The sequence below is a fragment of the Sturnira hondurensis genome, unplaced genomic scaffold, assembly GCF_014824575.4.
Source record: "Sturnira hondurensis isolate 20B ecotype Veracruz unplaced genomic scaffold, ASM1482457v3 Scaffold0018877, whole genome shotgun sequence".
NCBI lineage: Eukaryota > Metazoa > Chordata > Mammalia > Chiroptera > Phyllostomidae > Sturnira > Sturnira hondurensis.
In genome coordinates this window covers 2,305,151-2,326,921 of record NW_028091508.1, presented here as the reverse complement: position 1 = coordinate 2,326,921, position 21,771 = coordinate 2,305,151, and the positions used below count along the sequence as shown (strand labels likewise).

The window sequence follows — 21,771 nt, the reverse complement described above, 5'->3', positions numbered from 1 at the left end:
TTTCTAGTATGATTTTAATTTTTGAAAAAGCCAGAAATCACAGGGTGCCAAATCTGGGCTGTAGGTGGGCCAAGTCACCTGGGTGGCATAATGATTCACCAAAAAACTACACAGTGCTGCATGAGTGCATGAGCAAGCAAGTTGTAGTGATGCAGCTGCCAATCACCAGTTGCCCATAGCTGTGACCATTTTCATCATGTTGCATGTCTCAACTGACAACGAACATTGAAGTGTAGTACTCCTTATTAATTATTTGGCCTGGAGGGGCGTACTTGTGATAGACAACACCTTCCCAATCAAAAAACACAGTTAACATAGTCTTGATCTTGCCATGACTTTGTTATGTCTTCAGGCATGGAGAACCAGGGGACTTCTATTGGGATGACTGAGCCTTGATTTCTGTCATAGCTGTAGACCCGCGCTTCATCTCAGGTTGAGAAAATCTGGTTCATTGGTAGCGGTTTGAATCAAGTCATTAGCAACTGCAGCACAGTGTTCCCTCTGCTCTGGTAGCAGAAGCTGTGGAACACATTTTGCTGTGACACGTTTCATGCCAAGATCCTGCATCAAAGTCTCAGACAGTAGTTTTTGGAATCCCCAGATCAGATTCTAGTTCTCACACTGTCAGTCACCCATCTTTGTTGATGGTAGCCCATACACGTTCAACATTCTCAGGTGTTCTGCTTGTTGCAGGTGAATCACTTTCAGCAGATTTTTGACCATCTTTGACGTGTTTGTGCCACACTTTTATTCACACTGCACTCAATTGCATCGTCTCCAGCAGCCTTCTGAATCATCCAGATAGTTTCTACAGAGGAATGTTCAAGCTTAACATAAAATCTGATGCAGATTCATTGCTCTACTCTCAGTCATTTTGAATACAATGGCCACACAGTACCCATATATGAGTGAACACTCAATGGTGTCTACTGCCACCACTGACTAGTATAGTGAAGTTGTCATAGTTCACTCATATACATTCCAGTCCACTCTTCTTGGCTGTCAGGTTACATTGATGTTGCACAGACTGTTCTCATATTAACAATATCTGGACTTTTTCCAGACCGACCTTATATAATATAATGTAGACCTTCCTTACCTGCACCATTAGAACTGACTAGTTGAAGAGAACAGGCTGTTTATCTTGTAGAATGGCTTGACTTTCTGGATTTACCTGGCTTCCTCTTTTAGTGTGATTTGCTAGATTCCTCTTTCCTTTATTTCCTGAACACCGGAATTTAAATATAAAGGCTTGATTGAGTTAACCATTTTCTTATGAGAACAAATTGTAGTTGGTTTTCAGTGCTTCATACTGCATCCTGTTAGAAAACATAGTTAGTAGAACAACCTAGTGATGCTAACTAAGGCTGACCACTGGATTAGGGAGGTGACAGTCTTACCTTTTCACTGGACATTTAAGCTGGAACCATTATTTTGTTAACCATTAACCTGTTTCCAGAACTAGTTGTTTCATTAGGATTGCAGAATAAATTTCTAATTCTGTCATTCTTCTGCATTATAATTGTTATTATTCTGTGAAAGTAGAGATTTCGTTCATTAGCTAAAGCAATTAGGTTATTTTTAAAGATCAATTTTACAGGAAAGGCAAGAGAAATAATTTTTTTCTAAACATAAATTTTCAAAGTACAGAGTTGCTCCAAAAGCTTCCTCAATAGTGATATGATTTGGGGCATTTTTTTCTTTACTATCATTATGAACTTATGGTTTTTAATAACTTGTGCTTCTGTAATCCTTTCTTCTTCCCATCTCTTTTTTTAAATGCTGAATTTGTCTCAGCTTTGCCTTGGAGGTTCCCCTTCAAGCTGATTTAAATATCTTTTTTAAAAGTTACTATAAAAGATCTATATCTATAGAAAATATATGTCATAAGTATACAGCTCCATGAATTTTCAAAAATTGAACACATCTGTGAAACCACCACCCAGTGAAAGAGTTACCCATGTTCCAAAGGCTCCTTTGTTGCCCCTCTAATCACTGTGTCCAAAAATATTGACTACTTTTTCTGTTTTCTAGCAGTGTAGATTAGCTGTGCTTTTTTTCTAAATGTTATATAAATGGAATAATACAGTATGTGGTTTTTTATGTTTCGTTTTTCTGTTGAACATTATCTTTGCTAGAACTTTCTATATTATTGAGCATAGTTGTGGAACATTCATTCTCATTGTCGTGTGTTTTGTGGTATGAATACGGCACGATATATATATATCCATTTTATTGCCAATGGCCATTTGGGTAGTTTTCAGTTTGGGGAATATTTAGGAATAGTGTTTCTGGGATGTATCTTTTGGAAAACATGTCTTCATTTCTTGGGGTGAATACCCAAGAGTAGTATTCCTGACCATAGATTATGCTTGTTTTCTTCTTTAGTAGATAATGCTTGATGATTTTGCATAGTACTTATACCAATTTATACATTGACCAGAATTGCATGAGCCTTCTGGTTGTTCTGCTTCCTCTTCAGCACTTTATATTATTTATCTTTCATATTTTAGTCATTTTGTTGAATATTTAATGGTATCGAATTGTGGCTTTAATTCGTATTTGTCTGGTAGCAGTGAAGTTCAGCACCTTTTCAGTGTTTATTGGTCATTTGAATATTTCCTTTGTGAAGTGCGTATTCAGGTCTTGCTCATTTTTCTGTTGGGTTGACCAACTTTTTCCTACTTATTTGGAGAATCGCTTTATATATAATGGATATAAATGTTTCTATATATATCGTAATATATGTATATACAATATATATCTATGTTTATTATAAGTATTTTCTCCCAGTCTAGCTTACCTTTTTATTCTTTCTAATGGTTTTTGGCAAACAAATATTCATAATTTTAATATTGTCCAATTTATAAATATTTTCCTTTTTGCTTAGTGTTTGTGTCCTGTTTAAGATATTTTTGCTTATCCTAAGATCATAAAGAGATTATCCTCTGTTTTCTTCTAAAACTGTATTGTTTTACTATTCACATGTTTGCTATTCATGTAGGATAAATTAGAGACCTGACTTTTTTTTTTTAAATACACATATGCAGTTGGCCTGGCACATAATTGTCATAAATCAGGTGATTATGCGTGGGTCTGTTTCTGAAGGCTGTGTTCTGTTCCATTGGTATGTTTATCCCTGTTCCCATACTATACTGCTGAAATTGTAGCTTTATAATAAATTGAATGTCTGGTAGCACAAATCTTTTAACTTTGTTTTTCATCTTAATATTGACTTAGGTGTTCTTAGCACATTGTAGTTCCATATAAATTTTAGGATCACCTTATCTATCAAAATTTTTTTTAAAGATTTTATTCATTTATCTTAGAGGGAAAGGGAAGGAGAGAGAGAGAGAAAAATCAATGTATGGTTGCCTCCCGTGCGTCCCCTGCCGGGAACCGGGAATCGAACCACGATAGTGTGGTTTGCAGGCCCACGCTCAATCCACTGAGCTACACCAGCCAGGGCCACCTTATCTATCAAAAATTTTAAGAAGAGCCCCGACTGGTGTAGTTCAGTGGATTGAGCATGGGCCTGTGAACCGAAGGATCGAGGTTTGATTCCCAGTCAGGGCACATGCCTGGGTTGCAGGCCAGTTCCCAGCAGGGGATGCATGAGGGGCAACCATACATTGATATTTCTCTCCCTCTCTCCTTCCCTCCCCCTGTAAAGATAAATAAATAAAATCTTTAAAAATTTTTAAGAAGAGAATTATTCATGCTGGGATTGCATTGATTCTATAGCACAGTTTGGGGTGAATTGAGTCTTTATAATACTGAATCTTCCAAACCTTGAATATAATACATTCTTCTGTTTATTTGGACTGTCTTTATTTTCCCTCAGTGTATTAGTAGATTTGGACTGCTACAGCAAAATATCAACTAGGTGGCTTATAAACAATAGAAATGTATTTTTTGGAAGCTAGAAGTTCAAGTTCCAGGTGCCAGCATGATCACTTGTGGTGAAGGTCCTCTTCCTGGTTCCTAGCTGGTACCTTGTCACTCTGTCGTCTCATGCTGGAAAGTGCAAGGGATCTCTTTTGAGACCTCTTTTATAAGGGCGCTGGTCCATTTATGAGAGCTCTGCTCTCATGACCTAAGCACCTCCCAAAGGTTCCATCTCCTAATACCATCCTAATACCACTATACCTCCTAATACCAAAGATATTAGGGCATTAGGATTTCAACATACACATTTTGAGAGGACACAAATACTCAGACCAGAGCACTCAATGTTTAAAAGCTCTTCAGTCAATGGCTTCACGTATTTCATTAGATTTTTTTTAAAAATGTAATTCCTAGGCGTATGATGTTTGGGTATAGTAATTTTATTTTGGGTATTTTTATTTAATATATTTGACTGGTGATTGTTATATTAGGATCACCTCTTGGTCTTTGGTCATTTGGTACTTGTTTCACATACTATATAATTTTTCTGGGTACTGGACATTGTAAATTCAAAAACTTGCTTAAGATCTATATTATATCAAATGATTTCTTTTCCCAGAGATAGTTTATTTGTTCCTGTACTTGAAACATGGAGGGGGGGCACTGATGACTTTAAATCAATTAGGGTCAGAGCTGGGTTAAGGCTGGTTTACAATTTGGTGAGACCTTTAGTTTGCCCTTTTTTAAGGCCATATTTCTCTAGGGCTTGTGGTTGAGAGCCTGGTGTGTTCACGACCACCACTGCCATTACCCTTCTGAGCCTTAAAACTCAAGAATACAAAAATTGCACTCTCATTTGCAGAGTTTTTCAGCTTTACCTTCCCATACTACATAATTTAAGAATCCACCAAATATCTTGAGGTGAAACTGGCCCCTCATTGAGGGGCCACAAATACCAGTCTTCAGTTTTGTGACTCTAAAACCCACGAGACTCTAAATTCTAAATGACCAACTGGTTTCACTGTCCTCCATTTATGGTCTTCTGTCTGAGCCAAACCCAGCATTTCAATCTTCAGTTTCATCTCCAACTCAGCAAATGCTTCAGGGGAAATAAAAGTTCACATCCTAGCAGTTATCCTTTTTCCAGTATCTTAGCTCCTCCTGTACCTACAGCTTCAGCAGCTCTTCAGTGCTTTTAAATCAATGGCCCTTTTTTTTTTACATCAAGCTTTCCAGATGGTCTTACAAAGAGACTGTTCTGTGCCAACAAGAATAACAGTTGATATCGTCATGCTCCACCATTGCTCAGGTTACTCCAGTGGGGCCTTGGAGGTCAACACTAAGCCAGAGCAAATAAAACAAAAAAATTGAAAAATTCAGAACAGTAGTATTTTAGATTTGATTTATTATTTAAAAAAGAATCAAAATGAGCGATACATTGGGGGTTACTTGATTTACTGGAGGTTATGCAGCACAAGAATAGCTACAACTCAACTATTCCTTTAAACCTTAAATCTGGGCTACTGACAAGATAAGATGTTTCTGTGCTCAGAACCTGTAGAGCCTGGGAAACTCATCCTAGAACCCTAGGATTTAAGCTCTTGCCTCTGATCAACAGTATGGAGTTGAATGCGTAGCATCTTAAAGTCCCAGGTTTGTTTAACTTTTTAATAGTAATGGTCAGCTTTTGCCTTCTACCTTAACTTTATTAATTAACTTTTGTTCATATCACTGTGAGCTACCCTAGTGTTCCACGTTGAGTGTACACAAGGTGTTTTTTTTTCTTCTGGTAGCAAGTTTAATTTCCTATAATTACCATGAAGCAATTTCATCTTAACTTTGGTATTTAGACAAATTTGTATAAAAGTTATAATGTTAACCTTTTGTTGTAACATTGTTTGTAAAGTTTTGTTAAGCAAATTACATTTTCTCTAATTTTTCAGTATTGTATCTTTAAAGGAAATACTTGGAAAGAGGTCAATTTTTGACCCAGATATTAGGACAAATATATTCTAAATATTAATTGACATTAGTTAATGTGTCAAACATTAACGTATCATTTAAGATACCTGAGAAAGTAATAAACACTGGCACCTTCATTGCATGTGATGCTATACACATAATGGTTACAAATTAATCACGTATTTTTACTTTTGACTTGACAAAAGTAACAAAAAACCATTTTTCTCAATATAGGAGAAAATTATTCCATGTTTATTACGATTGAGGCAAATTAAGGATGAAACTCTTCAGGCTGCAGTTAGAGAAATTTTGGCTTTAATTGGCTATGTGGATCCAGTGAAAGGAAGAGGAATTCGAATTCTTACAATTGATGGTGGAGGAACAAGGTAAGACTGGAAAAATGATCTTTAAAATCTATATTCCAATTCAGCCTTAGGAATTTTTAAAAAATAATTTGGTATAATTATGTCATTGCAAAATCAAATTTTTTAAATAAAACATGAAATAGTTTTATTTATCTATCAATTTCAGAGTTCCTTCAGCATATCTGAATTTCCTTTTATTTTAATTCAACCTAGTATTTATATTTTAATTTGGTCTTTTCAGTCAGTTTTGGCAGTTTAGAACAGTTTATGAACCAACCTTCTTTTAAAATCTTGGCAGTGTTTTATAATGCTCGCTTTTTAAATTACATTTATCTTACCATATGTCAACGACTTGTTTAGTAAAATGATGGTACTAGAGGAGACTGTATCAGTGGCTTCCTGACCCCCAACATCTTCACTTGCAGATGCCAGTTCTGGTGCTACCCAAGTGCATCCTTAGTTCAGAAGGAGATGATTTTACTGTCAAGCTCCATTCTTCTGGCAGTCCATCCACGCTTCTTATTCTGTCTTAGTTTGTCTAGTTTCTTATGACTTACCAGTTAGATTCTTTGGCTTGGTTTAATGAAACTTTTCCCCCAGTTTGCTGTCTTGGGTCCCAGTTCCCTGCCATTTCTTCTCTTACCTCTTGGAGTCATAGTACATGCCTTGCCTTATGTTCTTCAGTTAATTTATCTCTCTGACTTCCTTCTCCGGTATACCTGCCTTGCCAGTCATTATTCTGTATGATCAAGTACTACACTTATTTTTTGTTAAATTCTATAGTTGTGCATGTTAGCCAAATCTTTTAATGTGAGTGATGAGAGGAGGAGACTATTTAATAATATAGGCAGAAGGCAATAAAATACCAGCCTCATGTGGTGGCAAGTGGGAAGCAAAAAAAAAAAGGAATAAGATGCAAAAAATTTGAAGGGAAAGGTGGGCTGGATATAATTAACAGTAGGTTAATCAAGATCATTCTTAAGTATAAACTCTGTGGGTGACTAGGACAGAATTGCAAGGATAGGGGAGAAGGTGATTGATACTGAAAAAGAGTTCTGTTTTAGACATGTTGAATATAAAGTATCATACTTCCACATAGAAGTGCCTATTAGTTGGTAAATGAATATAAAATTGATTGAGAGGAAAAGTCTTAGGAGACCTTTTGGGTTGTTCTTAGGGAAGTGAAATAATCCAAGAAGGTGGACATCATTCATGTGATAAAGTTGTAAACAATCGAAGAGAATCATTTTAATTCACGGAATTGGTTCAAGGGATGAGAAGCAGGGAAAGTGGCAGTTAAGTGAGTAAGGAATTTCACTGAGGAGTAGGAAGAAGCCAGTTCTCTCTGCCATTAAGTTCAGGGGAGTTGGGAGGGATGATGTTATTCATTGTCAACTAACAAGCATTGATTAAGTGCCCACCATGTTCTAAATACTGATTTAGGTCCTGGTTAGACTCAGTAAACAAAACAGACAAAATCCAAGTCTTCATCATGCTACTATTCTAGAGAAGGAAAGAGACAACAAATAGAAAAAAATACTGAGTAGCGGGTGCTATGAAGAAAATAAAAGCAAAGTAAAGGGATAGAGAGTAACAGTGTTATTTCAGAGAGTGAGCATGACTGACTTCTTTTTGAACAAGTAACATTTAAGTAGAGATCTGAAGGAAGAATAAACATTAAAGGGCATTCAAATATCTGTTTTTAGAGTGAGGGAGATAATGGGGAAAGAGCTTTATGGCGGATAAGTATTTGACTAGAAATGGTAGTTTTGAAAGTCAAAGGAAATTGAAGTGAAGATAATTTGGGAGAACCTAGAGGTGGGTTAGAATGAAGGTAGGGGTAGATCATTGCTTCTTCTCTGGAGACATCTCTTCCCCCTAGAAGATACTTGTGTCTAGAGGCATTTTTGGTTGTCACAACTAGGGGACTGCCACTCGGATTTAATGAGAAGACAGTGGCTGCTGAGTATCTACAATGCATAGGATAGCCTTTCAACAACAAAGAATTATCCATCCCAGAATGTCAACAGTGCTGTTGTTGAGAGAAACCTTGGTTTAGGGGAACGTGACAAAGCAGCCAGAATGGGAAATTTGTGTTGAAATGAGTAAGGTAAGAGGGTTTGTAAGACAAAGAATTTTTATCTTTTATTTATTTTGTGTAAGAAAAGGTACAGTATTGGGCATATAGAACCAACCTGACAAATATATTTATTTTTAAATTTATCCTGAGTTAATTTCTAAATATAGCATTTACAAGTAGTTTTCTTTCTCATTATACAAGTAAAATTTGGGAGGAAAAATACAAAGTAAAACAAATCATAGCTCAGAATTTCAAGATTATTTTTAATATTTTGATTTATTTCCTGAAATATTTTTATGTGAATATATATGCATGTTTTATTTCACTTTTATAAGTAAGGGAGATCATATTATTAAATACACTTTATCCAGCATTATCTTTAACTCTTCATGTCTCACCTTGAATTAATAACATAGCTCTGTTATAAGTCATTTTATGTTCTCTTAACATTTCAAGTCCACGTTATTTCTTACAATTAAACATCAGCATTTTTTATTTTTTGGTGACTTCCTGTTAGCAGTATCAAAGTATAATTTGTCATTCTCAGTTTTATTTTGTGGTGTCTGACTGCCATTGTGTTCCAGGACTTCTCTGCCCTACACCTTGGTTTGGGATTGTAATGTTTCATTATTTCTGTCTATTCTCTGAGTGTTAAGAATTGTCCACATCCCAGAGGTTATTATGCTAAGTGAAATAAGTCAGACAAAAACAAGTATCAAGATTTCACTTAAATGTACAATCTGGAAAACACAATAAATGAACACACAAAACAAACTCGTAGATACAGAGAACAAACTAACGGTTGTCAAATGCAGGAGTGGGTGGAAAAGGTAAAAGGATTTTGAAGCACAGATTGGTACTTAGAAAATAGTCACAGAGATGTGAAGAACAGCATAGGAAATATAGTCAGTGATACTGTGATAACCATGTATGGTGCCAGATAGTTTACCAGACTTACCAGGGTGATCACTTTGTAAGTTATATAACTGTTTAATCACTGTTATATACCTGAAACTAATATAATATTGTATAACAACTATAATTGAAAAGTAACTTCAAAATTTTTTAAAACAGAATGTGTCTACCTTGAATTGGCTTACACTTCCTAGACTATTTCATCTTTTACATTCATTGTGAAGTTATTTGCAGCCTTTAGCAAAGATCCAGAAATGAATAAAGTCAGTAGCATAAATTAATACAATTTTAATATAAAGCACTATCCTAAGGTCGTTAAGACTTTTAAACAATGAATAAAAGCTTAAAAACATGACTAGTGAAATGTGTAAAACAAAATCGTGTAGAAGCTTAGGCAACTGACTGACTACACTGGTAAGAGAAGAAACCAATATGTGGCATCCCCAAACTGGTGAGTGGAGACTCTAAGTATTTTTCACAGTTGGGGTATTTTTTATGTTTTTATCTTTATTATATTCTTCTATGTATTGATTTTTAGGAAGAGAGAGACATCAGTTTGTTGTTCCATTTATTTATGCACTCAGTGGTTGATTCTTCTATGTGCTCTGACCCAGGATCCAACTTTAACCAGGACAACACTAAGCGACTTAGCTACCCAGCCTGGGCAGTTGGGAGTTTTTTTACTTTAATCTTACATTGGCATATCTTTGTAGTCTGGATACTAGTATAAATTTTAAAACATGCAGCAGTAGCATAGGTTTTGTACCATTATTTAGATACTGGATATTCAAAGGTCATCTTGAAAACTTAAGCAACTTTTGCTGAGGCTAAAGTATATTACTTGCTTTTGTATTAGCATACAAGCTAGAAAAGCAACTTTTAGGATTGTTTTATTCAATAATGTAACTTTCCTTGAAACAGGAATTTTTGCCCTTATATTTTGCCTTTATATTTTTATAGGGGTTTGGTTGCTCTTCAGACACTGCGAAAATTAGTTGAATTAACTCAGAAGCCCGTTCACCAGCTGTTTGATTACATCTGTGGTGTCAGCACAGGTAATTATTTTGGGAATGGTACATCCTAGCAGTCATTAAGAAGAATTTTAAGCACTAACGTTCAAGATCATTCTTTGAAATGGTGAATATCAATTTCATGTTTTGGTGAATAATCCTTTGGTTTGCATAATGAACTTTGAAAAATAATTTATTGGGAATAAGGTAACATTAAGAAAAGAGTTTTTAATGTGCTAATATTTTCTAAATACATCACAGTGACAAGTTACAAACTATGAATTATCACTGTGGTATAGTCACTTTAAGGACAGTGATGAAATGAAAGGTCAGTAGGTACTCAACTTGAACCAATAGCATATTAAAGATAGATAAGATTGTACTTATTTGTGAGAAAAAACAAATTAATTGCTTTTTCTATCATTTTTCTTTAATCTGGTTGTTTGTATTATGGAACCCCATCTATGCTGTTCTGAAACAGCTATGGGGTTCGATTGCCTGCCACCAAGAAGCATGACTTTCAAGGCAAGAGTTTGGTGAAAAAGGAAAGGGAGTGTGTGTTTATTTACAGGTTATAAGATTCAGAATAATGACAGATTTCTACTGTTAAGTCCCACTCTGTTTAAAACAGCCCAAAACACATAATCCTGCCCCCCTTTGCCAACCCAGGCCAGTTGTAGAGTACAGCAGTCAGAGGTACTGTCTTTCAGAAAAGCAGAAATCTGCAGCTCAGCATTTCTCGTCATAGTTCCGCATGCCAGGCATCTCCCACTAATCCATGCTTGGTTAGACAGGTCTGTGCATGGCTCCATCAGCTCTGCCACTGTATTCTCTGGGCAGGTTTCCCAGCAAGTCTCCTGTTTCCTTACTCCAGCTCTTAATCCAAATTCGCATGGCATCTCCTTACTCCAAATCACATGGTGCCTCATTACACACCAGACTTCATGGCTGAATCCTTCTACTTCATGGCTCCTTCCTCTTTGCTGCCTCTTTCTCTCTCAGACCTCATGGCTCCTCTTCACTGCTGACCTCGTGGCCAATGAGATGGCCTTTCTACACTTTTTCAAACCACATAGCTGCTACCCTTCTGTTTCTCATTCTGCCCTTATTTTAAATGCTTCCCTGGAGCTTCTTAAGTGACTTCATATCTGACCCCCTACAATGTGCTACTGTTGGCAGTTTCCCCATATCTTTTACCTTGTTTTGGCTGCCATCTTTAATCAGGGCAGGAGTCATTGTATGGTCTAAAAGTCAAGGTCTGAGAGTCACGTAAATCTTTTACCTGGAAGTGAGTGTAGCACTGCTGTCAATTAGCTGTCAACTTGCCATTGTTATGAAAAGTATTTTATTAACTGCAGTGTCATCCCTCTCCTCCATCCCCCAACCTTGGGCTGTGGGGAGTATTTTGGGGGACCCCCATTTTGTACCCCATTTCATTTTCAAATTGATAAATATGAGAGTCTATGTTTATTAAAGGCTATGTTTATTAATACTTTTCATATTGCTAGTTGACACATAGTTAAATTTTATAGTTTCATGTTTGTATAGAAGAACTGGGCAACTTAGGATACAATCATACTGAATAATTTCTTAGTTTTTATTGACTCATCATACGAATTTTTATTTTGTTCTTCTATCTCTTTACCCCAGCTCTCTCACCCATCTGTTCCCCACTCCCAATACCTCCCACCCCTTCACATCTTATCTCAGGATACTGATTGCTATTGCTTAGCTCCCAGGTAACTCTGAAGGACTATTAAGATTGCAGATCCTTGCTATATATTTTACTGTTTGACTTGATAATTTCTCATTTTAGTTTATCTTCGTAGATTTTAATTTTTATATCTTGTATCTAATTTTTTAAATTATAATAGTTTTAAAGACCTCTAGCAACAAAGTCAAATGATTATTCCAGATTATTTGTGTCAAGTATAACAAGTTGTAAAAACTGAATGAGAGTAGTGATTTCATCACAGGGATGATTCAATAGCTTTGGGAATCAGATTTCTATGATACTGCACTGAATACTCATTCCTCAAGGTGTTGGCGTATTTGGAAAATGTTGGGTTAAGGGAAGTTAAACAAGTTTCTTTATGGAAGCACCTCTTAGCTCTTTTGGTGTGTTAAAAGTGCATCATGACTCAGAATTGGAAAATAATATGTATATCCCAAATTTATTTAACTATGGGGACTTTTCTTGAAGAAACATTTTCCAGGGCTAGAGGTTTTTTGGTAATTTTTTAAGTCACAAAGATTAACCCATGGAGTAGAATATCAGTTTATATAATATGTACCTTTCTATATTAGTCATACTATATCTTTTCTGTTGTTTTCTAGCTTATGTTAAACTTAATTTGTAATACATTACTTATAATTTTTCTTTTTTCCATTTTGTATATTCTAATGTAGAAATTTTGTTTCATTTATAATTTCTATAAAGTTAATTAATATATACTTAATACAGGGGTGATGTCCTTACCAGTAATAAAATTCAGTGTTTATAATATCTGCCAATTTATATAGTAGCTCTACTTAAAAGGAAAGGAACTTGATTTTTTGGCAAGTTACTTCTTGTGTTAATTACAACTTTTCTACAGATTGAAAAATAACTATCTATTATATATTTATGCCACACAGTGTATTTTCAAATATAAGCTGTCTTACCTTTCACTAGAATAAAGCTAAATATAATAAAGTATATAAAATACAGTGTATTAGTGATTTTCTGTTTTCTCTTTTTGCAATCTCAAAGTAAGTAGTGATATGATACCGGTCTTTGCCTTGTCCAACCCAACAGTCTCCCCATCCCTCTAAACCTTTCTCCAATTTTTCTTGTTAGTTCAGGGTTAGGCCAACTAGGTACACTAAGTGGCAGCATGTCCCACCAATTGCAGCTAGGATATGAAATATGCTATTTAAAATAATATACTAAAGACCTCATTTCTTTAATTACATTGGTTCCCCACACTAGACTAAAGGAGAAGCAGTTTTTTTAACGAATTGGAAAGTTGTCAAATATACTGTTTTCTGTGACCAAAACTAAGGAATTGTTAAGGTTAGAAAGGACATTCTCTACCACAGTATCCTAATTATATATGATTTAATCTAAGGTAAAACAACACATTTTTTGTATATTTTTAAATTATCGTCATCATCATTGGTTGCCATTTATGTATCCTTATTGAGGCTGAGTAGCCCTTTACATGTGTTATCTCAATATAAGGACCTTGTAAATTTTTTTAAAGATTTTTTAAAAAAATATTTTAGAGAGAGGAAGGGAAGGAGAAAATCATCAATGTGTGGTTGCCTTTTGTGTGCTCCCAAGTGGGGACTTGGCCTGCACCCCAGGCATGTGCCCTGACTGGGAATCGAACCACTGACACTAGAACCTTGTAAATTTTTGTTGTAATTATCCTTGCTTCATAAAGGAAAAATTAGGGCTCTGAGAGGTTAAGTAGTTTGTCCCAGGTGACACAGTTTCTTTTCTTTCAGGTGCTATATTAGCATTCATGTTGGGATTATTTCATATGCCCCTGGATGAATGTGAGGAACTTTATCGAAAATTGGGAACAGATGTGTTTTCACAAAATGTCATTGTTGGAACAGTGAAAATGAGTTGGAGCCATGCATTTTATGACAGTCAAACTTGGGAAAATATTCTTAAGTAAGTTTAATTATTCTTTCTAAAAACATTTTGATTACCTGGGTAATACCGCATGTTCTAATGAGAGCAATATGGAAAAATATGAGGAAGAATATCAAATTACTGATCCCACTAGTTAGAGATAATCATGATTAATATTTTGGTGAATCTGTTCTAATCACTATTTCATTGGGTTTGTATGTGTGAGATTTGCATATAAAAGTTGCAGTTGTCTTTCAGAAATTGATACCATATTGTGTATAGACCATGTCTGCATCCTATTGTTTTTATTTACCATATTAGTTTTCCTCAGAAATCATTAACAGATAATCTTCTAAAACTTTCATTTTTAATCTTTTTTGTTCAAAATACCACAAAGCCATTATAGCCATATCCCAAAGTAGAAGCCTTAAGTAGAAACTTAAAATTTTACACAGTCTTGACCTTGCAGTGTATCAGTTTATAAGATGCATTGGACCAATGCTGATGTGTTTTAAAAATAATCATATATGTCTCAGAGTATCCTTTTGGGCAAAGCCGAACTAAGCTACTATGAGGTGAGAGCTGTGAACACCAGTATACCTGCTAGAAGAGGAAACCAACAAAGAAACAACCAACAGATAACAATGGAAGGAGGTGAAGGAAGACATACTAACCTCAACCCAGGACCAATCTGGAAATACAACTAAATGGTAGAGAAATAAACCAGAACAAACAACTCAACAAGAGTGAGACAGAAGCCTAGAAACCACATACAGACAGAAGAACCAGCCTCAACAAAACGTGTCCACAACTGTGCAACAGAATACAACATGTGGTGGATAGTGACCCTCCGTTAACTAGCTGGAGGGAAGGACCCAGCAAAGAAAGATCCAACAGCAGTCAAAAGCCAAAGACATACAGAGAGCCAACTTAACTGACGCCCAAGACCAGTGAGCTTGGGAGATCAAGGAGACTGCACCACTGAATCTCACAGGTATTCTACCAAAAAATTTCACACCATAAACCCAGGGAGCCAGAACAAATCAATTTAAGAAGCATACACAAAAAGTCTCACAATGCAAAGACAAAGAATCCCCAAGTGAATGGAAAGGAGGAAACCTCAGAAAGAATGCTAAATGAAAGAGAGGCAAGTCAACTGTCAGATACTGAGTTCAAGCAGTGGTCATCAGAAAGCCCAATGAGCTCACAGAGAATTACCAAAAATTGCAGGGAAACTACAACAAACTCACTGCAAACTATAGCAACATGAAAACGAAAATAGAAACTATCAACATGGGCCAAGAGGAAATGATGAATATAATTTCTGAACTGAAGACACAGTGGAAGGAATCAAAAGCAGGTTAAAAAAAGCAGAGGATCAAATCAGTGAGCTGGAGGACAAGGTAGGTTAAAAAAAACACCCAGGAAGAACAAGAAAAGGAAAAGAGGCTCAGAAAGAACAAAGAGGGGTGTAGGGAAATGCAGGACAATGTGAAATGTAACAATATCTGTGTATAGGGATACCAGAAGGAGAAGACTAAGAGCAAGGAATAGAAAACTTATTTGAAAAACTCATGATGGAAAATATCCCTAATTTGATGAGAGAAAAAGTCACACAAATCCTGGAAAAACAGAGAGTCCCAGTCAAGAAGAACACAAAGAGACCCACTTCAAGACATCATAATTAAAATGGCAAAATTCCAAGACAAAGACAAACTTAAAGGCAGCAAGGGAGAAACAGGAAGTAACAAGGGAGCCCCAATAAGACTAGCAGCTGACTTCTCAATGGAAATGCTCCAGCCCACAAGGGACTGGCAAGAAATATTTCAAGTAATGAAAACCAGAGGCCTGGAACCAAGCCTACTTTACCCAGCAAAGCTCTCAGTTCAGATGGAAGGCCAAATATGGAGCTTCCCAGATAAAAGAAGTCTAAAACAATACACCTCCACCAAACCAGCTTGACAAGAGATGCTATGCTAAATGGACTGCTTTAAGAAAAGGAAGAAAAGGAGTGAGAGAGAGAGGAGCACAGGTATGAAAAAATGGCAGTGAATAAGTACCTATCAGTAATAACCTTAAACATAAATGGATTAAATGCCCCATCAAAAGACAGAATAGCTGAATGGATAAGAAAGCATGACCCAAACATATGCTGCCTACAAGAGACGCACCTCAGGACAAAAGACCTACATACACTAAAAGTGAAGAGCTGGAAACAAATTTTCCAAGCAAACAGACAGGAAAAAAAAAGTCACGGTAGCAACACTCATGTCAGACAAAGTAGACTTCAAAAAAATGGCCATAAAGAGAGACCCAGAAGGTCACTTCATAATACACAAGGGAAGAATCCACAAAGAAGACATCGACATTGTAAACATATGTGCACCCAACATAGGAGCACCCAAATACATAAAGAAAACATTGAACAACTTCAAGAAAGATATTGACAGTAAAATAATTATAGTAGAGGATTTTAATACCACACTGTCAAAAATGGACAGATCTTCCAAAAACATATCAACAAAGACACTGTGGCATTGATCAATGCCCTAGAACAAATAGACTTAACAGATATATAGAGAGGCTTTCATCCCAAAGAAGCAAAATACACATTCTTTTTAAATGCACATGGTACATTTTCAAAGATAGACCACATGATAGGACAAAAAAAAGCCTCAACAAATTCATCAAGCATTTTCTCTGACCACAAGGGACTGAAACTGGAAACCAACCTCAAGGGAAACACCCAAAGCACTCAAGGTCATGGAGATTGAATAGCATGCTATTAAACAATGAATGGGTCAAGAATGAGATCAAGGAAGAAATCAAAAACTTTCTGAAAACAAGTGAAAATGAACTCACATCAAAACTTATGGGACACAGCGAAGGCAGTCTTGAGAGGGAAGTTCATAGTGGCACAGGCCCACCTAAAAAAAAATAGAAATATTTCAAACAAACAGCCTAACTCTATGTGTACAAGAACTCTAGGAACAACAAAGACAGGCCAGAGCAACTAGAAGGAAGGAAATAACCAACATCAACAGTATTAAATAGCATGGAGACTAAAAACACAATTGCAAGGTTCAATAAATCCAGGAGCTAGTTCTTTGAAAAGAAACAAAATCAACAAGCCCTTAAGCAGACTCATCGAGAATAAAAGAGAGAGCACCCAAATAAACACAATCAGAAATAGAAGAGGAGAGATTACAGAGATTACAGCTGACAGCACAGAAATACAAAGAATTGTAAGAAATTATTATGAAGAACTATATGGCAAGAAATTTGAAAACTTAGGTCAAATGGACAAATTTCTAGAAAAATACAATCTTCTGAAACTCAGTGAAGAAGCAGAAAGCCTGAGCAAACCAATAACAGCTGATGAAATTGAAGCAGTAATAAAAAAAAACTCCCAATACACAAGAGCCCTGTACCAGATGGTTTCACAGGAGAATTTTACAAAGTGTTTAAGGAAGAGCTAATCCCTATCCTTCACAGACTATTCCAAAAATCCACAATGATGAAAGACTCCCAAACATTTTATGAAGCCAGCATCATCCTAATTCCAAAACCAGATAAAGACACAACAAAGAAAGAAAACTTCAAGCCAATATCACTGATGAACATAGACCCTAAATCTTCAACAAAACATTGGCAAACCTTATCCAGCAGTACGTTATAAGGATCATACACCATGATCAAGTGGGATTCATCCCAGGGATGCAAGGATGGTACAATATTTACAAATCAGTAAATGTAATACATCACATAAGCAAAATGACAAAAATCACATGAAATGACAATCATATTAATAGATGAAAAAGCATTTGATAAGCTACAGCACCCATTTATGTTAAAAACATTTTAAAAATTGGGAATAGAGGGAGCATTCCTCAACATAATAAAGGCCATATACAAGAGACCCACAGCCAGCATACTCAATGGGCAAAAACTTAGAGCTTTTCCACTAAGATCAGGAACAAGGAAAGGATGCCTGCTTTCACTACTCTTACTTAATATAGTATTGGAAGTCCTCCGCAATCACACAAGAAAAAGAAGTAAAAGATGTCTAAATGGGAAAAGAGGAAGCAAAACTGTCATTGTTTGCAGATAACATGACAGTGTACATAGTAAATCTTATGTACTACACCCCAAAACTACTTAACCTAATAAGTGAATTTGGCAAAATAGTGAGATACAAAGTCAGTATTCAGAAATGAAAGTCATATTTGTACACCAACAATGAAATACCAGAAACAAAAATCAGGAGAAAAATCACTTTTGAGACAGCAATAAGGAAAGTAAAATATCTAGGAGAAAACCTAACCAAGGAGGTAAAAAACGTGTACTCAGAAAACTACACACTAAGAAAGAAATCAAGGAAGGCACAAACAAGTGGAAACATAACACCATGTTCATGCATTGGAAGAATTAATGTCATCAAAATATCCATACTACCCAAGGCAATTTATAGATTCAAATCAATCCCTGCTGAAGTACCAATGACATATTTCACAGATACAGAACAAACATTTGAGAAATTTACATGGAACTGTAAACTACCCTGAATAGCCGCAGCAGTTTTGAGGAAGAACAAAGCAGGAGGGAACACATCCCCTGATATCAAACTCTATTACAAGACCACTGTCATCAAAACTGCTTGGTACTGGCATAAGAATAGTCATGTAGACCAATGGAACAGAACAGAGAGCCCAGAAGTAAACCCAAGTCTCTGTGGTCAATTAATATTTGACAAAGGGGGAGGAAGCATAAAATGGAGTAAAAATAGCCTCTTCAACAAATGGTGTTGGGAGAACTTCACAGCTACATGCAAAAAAAAAAAAATGAAACTTGAGCACCAACTTACACCATACACAAAAATAAATTCAAAGTGGATAAAAGACTTAAATATAAGTTGTGACACCATAAAATAAAAGTCTTAGAAGAAAACATCAGCAGGAAAATCCGAGACATTTCATGGAGCAACATCTTCATTGATATGTACCCGAGATCAAGGGACATAAAGGGAAAAATAAACAAATGGGACCTCATCAAACTAAAAAGTTTCTGCATAGCTAAAGAAAATAGCAGTAAAATGAAAAGAGAACCAACTATATGGGAAAACATATTTGCCATTGATACCTCAGACAAGGGTTTGATCTCCAAAATATATAAAGAACTTACACAACTCCATTCTAAGAAGACAAGCAGTCCAATTAAAAAATGGGCAAAAGACTTGAACAGACATTTCTCCAAGGAGGACATACAGAGGGCCCAGAGACATATGAAAAGATGCGCAGCATCATTTGCCATCAGAGAGATGCAAATTAAAACCACAGTGAGATACCATTTCACACCTGTGAGAATGGCCATCATAAAGGAAGCAACCAGTGTTGGAGAGGATGTAGAGAAAAGGGAACCCTAGAGCACTGTTGGTGGGAATTCAGACTGGTGCAGCCACTCTGGGAAACAGTATGGAATTTCTTCAGAAAACTAAAAATGGAACTGCCTTTTGTCCCAGCAGTTCCACTGATGGGATTAATGTCCTAAAAACCCTCAAACACCAATCCAAAAGAACTTACTTACTCCAATACTCATAGTAGCACAATTTACAGTACCCAAGTGCTGGAAGCAACCTAAGTGCCCATCAGTAAATGAATGGATCAAAAAACTGTGGTACATTTACACAATGGAATTCTATGCAGCAGAAAGAAAGAAGGAGCTCCTACCCTTTTTGACAGCATGGATGGAACTGTAGAGCATTATGCTAAGTGAAATACGCTAGGCAGTGAAAGACAGATACCATATGATCTCACCTTTCACTGGAATGTAATCAACAAAAGAAAAAAGCAAATAAAATATAATCAGAGACATTGAAATTAAGAACAATCTAACAATAACCAGAGGGGAGGAGGGAGGGGAAAATGAGGGGAAGTGTTTTCAGAAACTACTGTAAAGGACACATGGACAAAACCAAGGGGGAAGGTGGAAGCAAGGGAGGGAAGTGGGTTTGGCTAGGGTTGGGGCAAGTGTTTAGGGGAAAATGCAGACAACTGTAATTGAACAACAATAAAATAATTTTAAAAAGTAATCATATAGGAAATATTGAACATATAAAGAAAACTGATAATAACATAATCATACTATTGACATAGGGATGTGCATTTTTTGTGTATGTTTGTTTTTAGAATTTCTTACAGATATCTAAGTGTGTGTGTACTGGGTTCTGAGTGTGTGTGTGCTTAAATAACCCTTCACTAAATTGGGGTGATAATGAACCTGTAATTTTGACCCTGCATTTTTACCTTAGCATTTTTTCATGAATGATATCCTACATCATTGTTTTCTGAGACATGTTTTAATGGTTTTTCACTGTCCTATGTTATGGATGCACTACACTGCTTGTTTTTATTTAACAAATTCACTATTTGAAAAGAAGGACAGTTAAGGAATATTTACAGTTTAGGGCCTATGAACCAGACAGTCACGGTTCAGTTCCCAGTCAGGGCACATTCCTGGGTTGCAGGAGCCAGTTCCCAGCAGGGGATGCACAAGAAGCAACCATACATTGATGTTTCTCTTCCTCTCTCCTTCCCTTCCCCTCTAAAGATAAATGAATAAAATATTTTTTTTAAAAAGAAATACTTACAGTTTAAAATAAATCAACTTCCTATATTTGTGCTTAAATCTTGGATTATATCTTTAAAGTAAATTACTAGAGTGAACTTTTGGGACAGAAAATACACATTTTAAAAATTGCTAGCTATAAATATATAGATCTCTCATATAGCTAGCAATTTTTTAAACATGTATGTATATATATATATACATGTCTAGTCATGTATATTTATATATTTGTATATATAAATATACATGAATATATATGTATGAATTCTTCTTCAAAACAGTTGACCCCATTTATTCACCCAACAGCATGAATTTGCATTTCCATTTCAGCAAACATTTTAGTTTTAAAACCATTAGTTTGAGAGTTTTTTAAATTGATGTTTCAAATTTGTATCACTTTGATAAATTGTAATAATTTTTGTGTTTTGATTTTATATATATTTATATAGGTATATATTTATATTTTGGTGAATTTCAAGGGCATAAATTTTCTCATTTTCCATCAGGGTATTCTTCTCTATATTGTAAATATATGAAACATTTATATGTTGATTGTGTTTTTAAGTTAACAATAGCTTTTTTTTTTAAGATTTTATCTATTTATCTTTAGAGGGGAAGGGAAGGAGAGAAGGAGAGAAATATCAAGGTATGGTTGCCTCTCGTGCATCCTCTGCCAGGAACTGGGAACTGGCCTGCAACCCAGGCATGTGCCCCGACCCGGAATTGAACCGCGATCCTGTGGTTCACAGGCCCGCGCTCAATCCACTGAGCAATACCAGCCAGGGCTAACAGTAGCTTTTAATGTTAGAGGAGTTTAAAATCTTTAGTCAAATTATTTTTTATTTTAACTTTGCTTTCATGTTTAGAAGGGTATTTTTACATTAAAATGAAATACATTTTTATATTATTTTCTAGTCTTAAAGTTTAATTAATTTTGTTTTTAATCCTTGTCATCTGAAATTTATTTTGATGTATATTGCAAGGGGGTCAGACTGAATATTTTACTCCAATGTAAATCAAATGTCCCTGTACCTATAACAGGTACTCAGTGTAATCAAGGAGTTTTTTCTTTTTTTCCACTGATTTGAAACACCATATTTATCATATTTTAAATTCTTACCTACATTAGAATCTTGGTCAAATTTTTGGTTTTTTAATTGACTTTAAAATTTTTAGTCCAAATTCATTGATTAGTTATTGATCCTTTCCATAATGTTTTTATATTGATTTTCATAAATCTGTTCTCTATTTTCATTTTATCTCCAGAATGAACCTTAGGTTACTCTTATTTATTTAAAAAAC

At 35.5% G+C, this 21,771-nt stretch overlaps 1 protein-coding gene across 4 annotated transcripts in view; it reads left to right on the top strand.

The window, feature by feature from the left end:
* Nucleotides 1–21,771, top strand: part of PNPLA8 (patatin like domain 8, phospholipase A2) — a 55,563-nt gene that overhangs the window by 14,254 nt on the left and 19,538 nt on the right. For all 4 annotated transcript variants that reach the window (XM_037070610.1, XM_037070611.1, XM_037070608.1 and 1 more), the window contains exons 4-6: nt 6,085–6,236; nt 10,171–10,265; nt 13,713–13,884. In XM_037070610.1, coding sequence (XP_036926505.1) covers nt 6,085–6,236; nt 10,171–10,265; nt 13,713–13,884 — 419 coding nt within the window. The remainder of the gene's footprint in view (nt 1–6,084; nt 6,237–10,170; nt 10,266–13,712; nt 13,885–21,771) is intronic.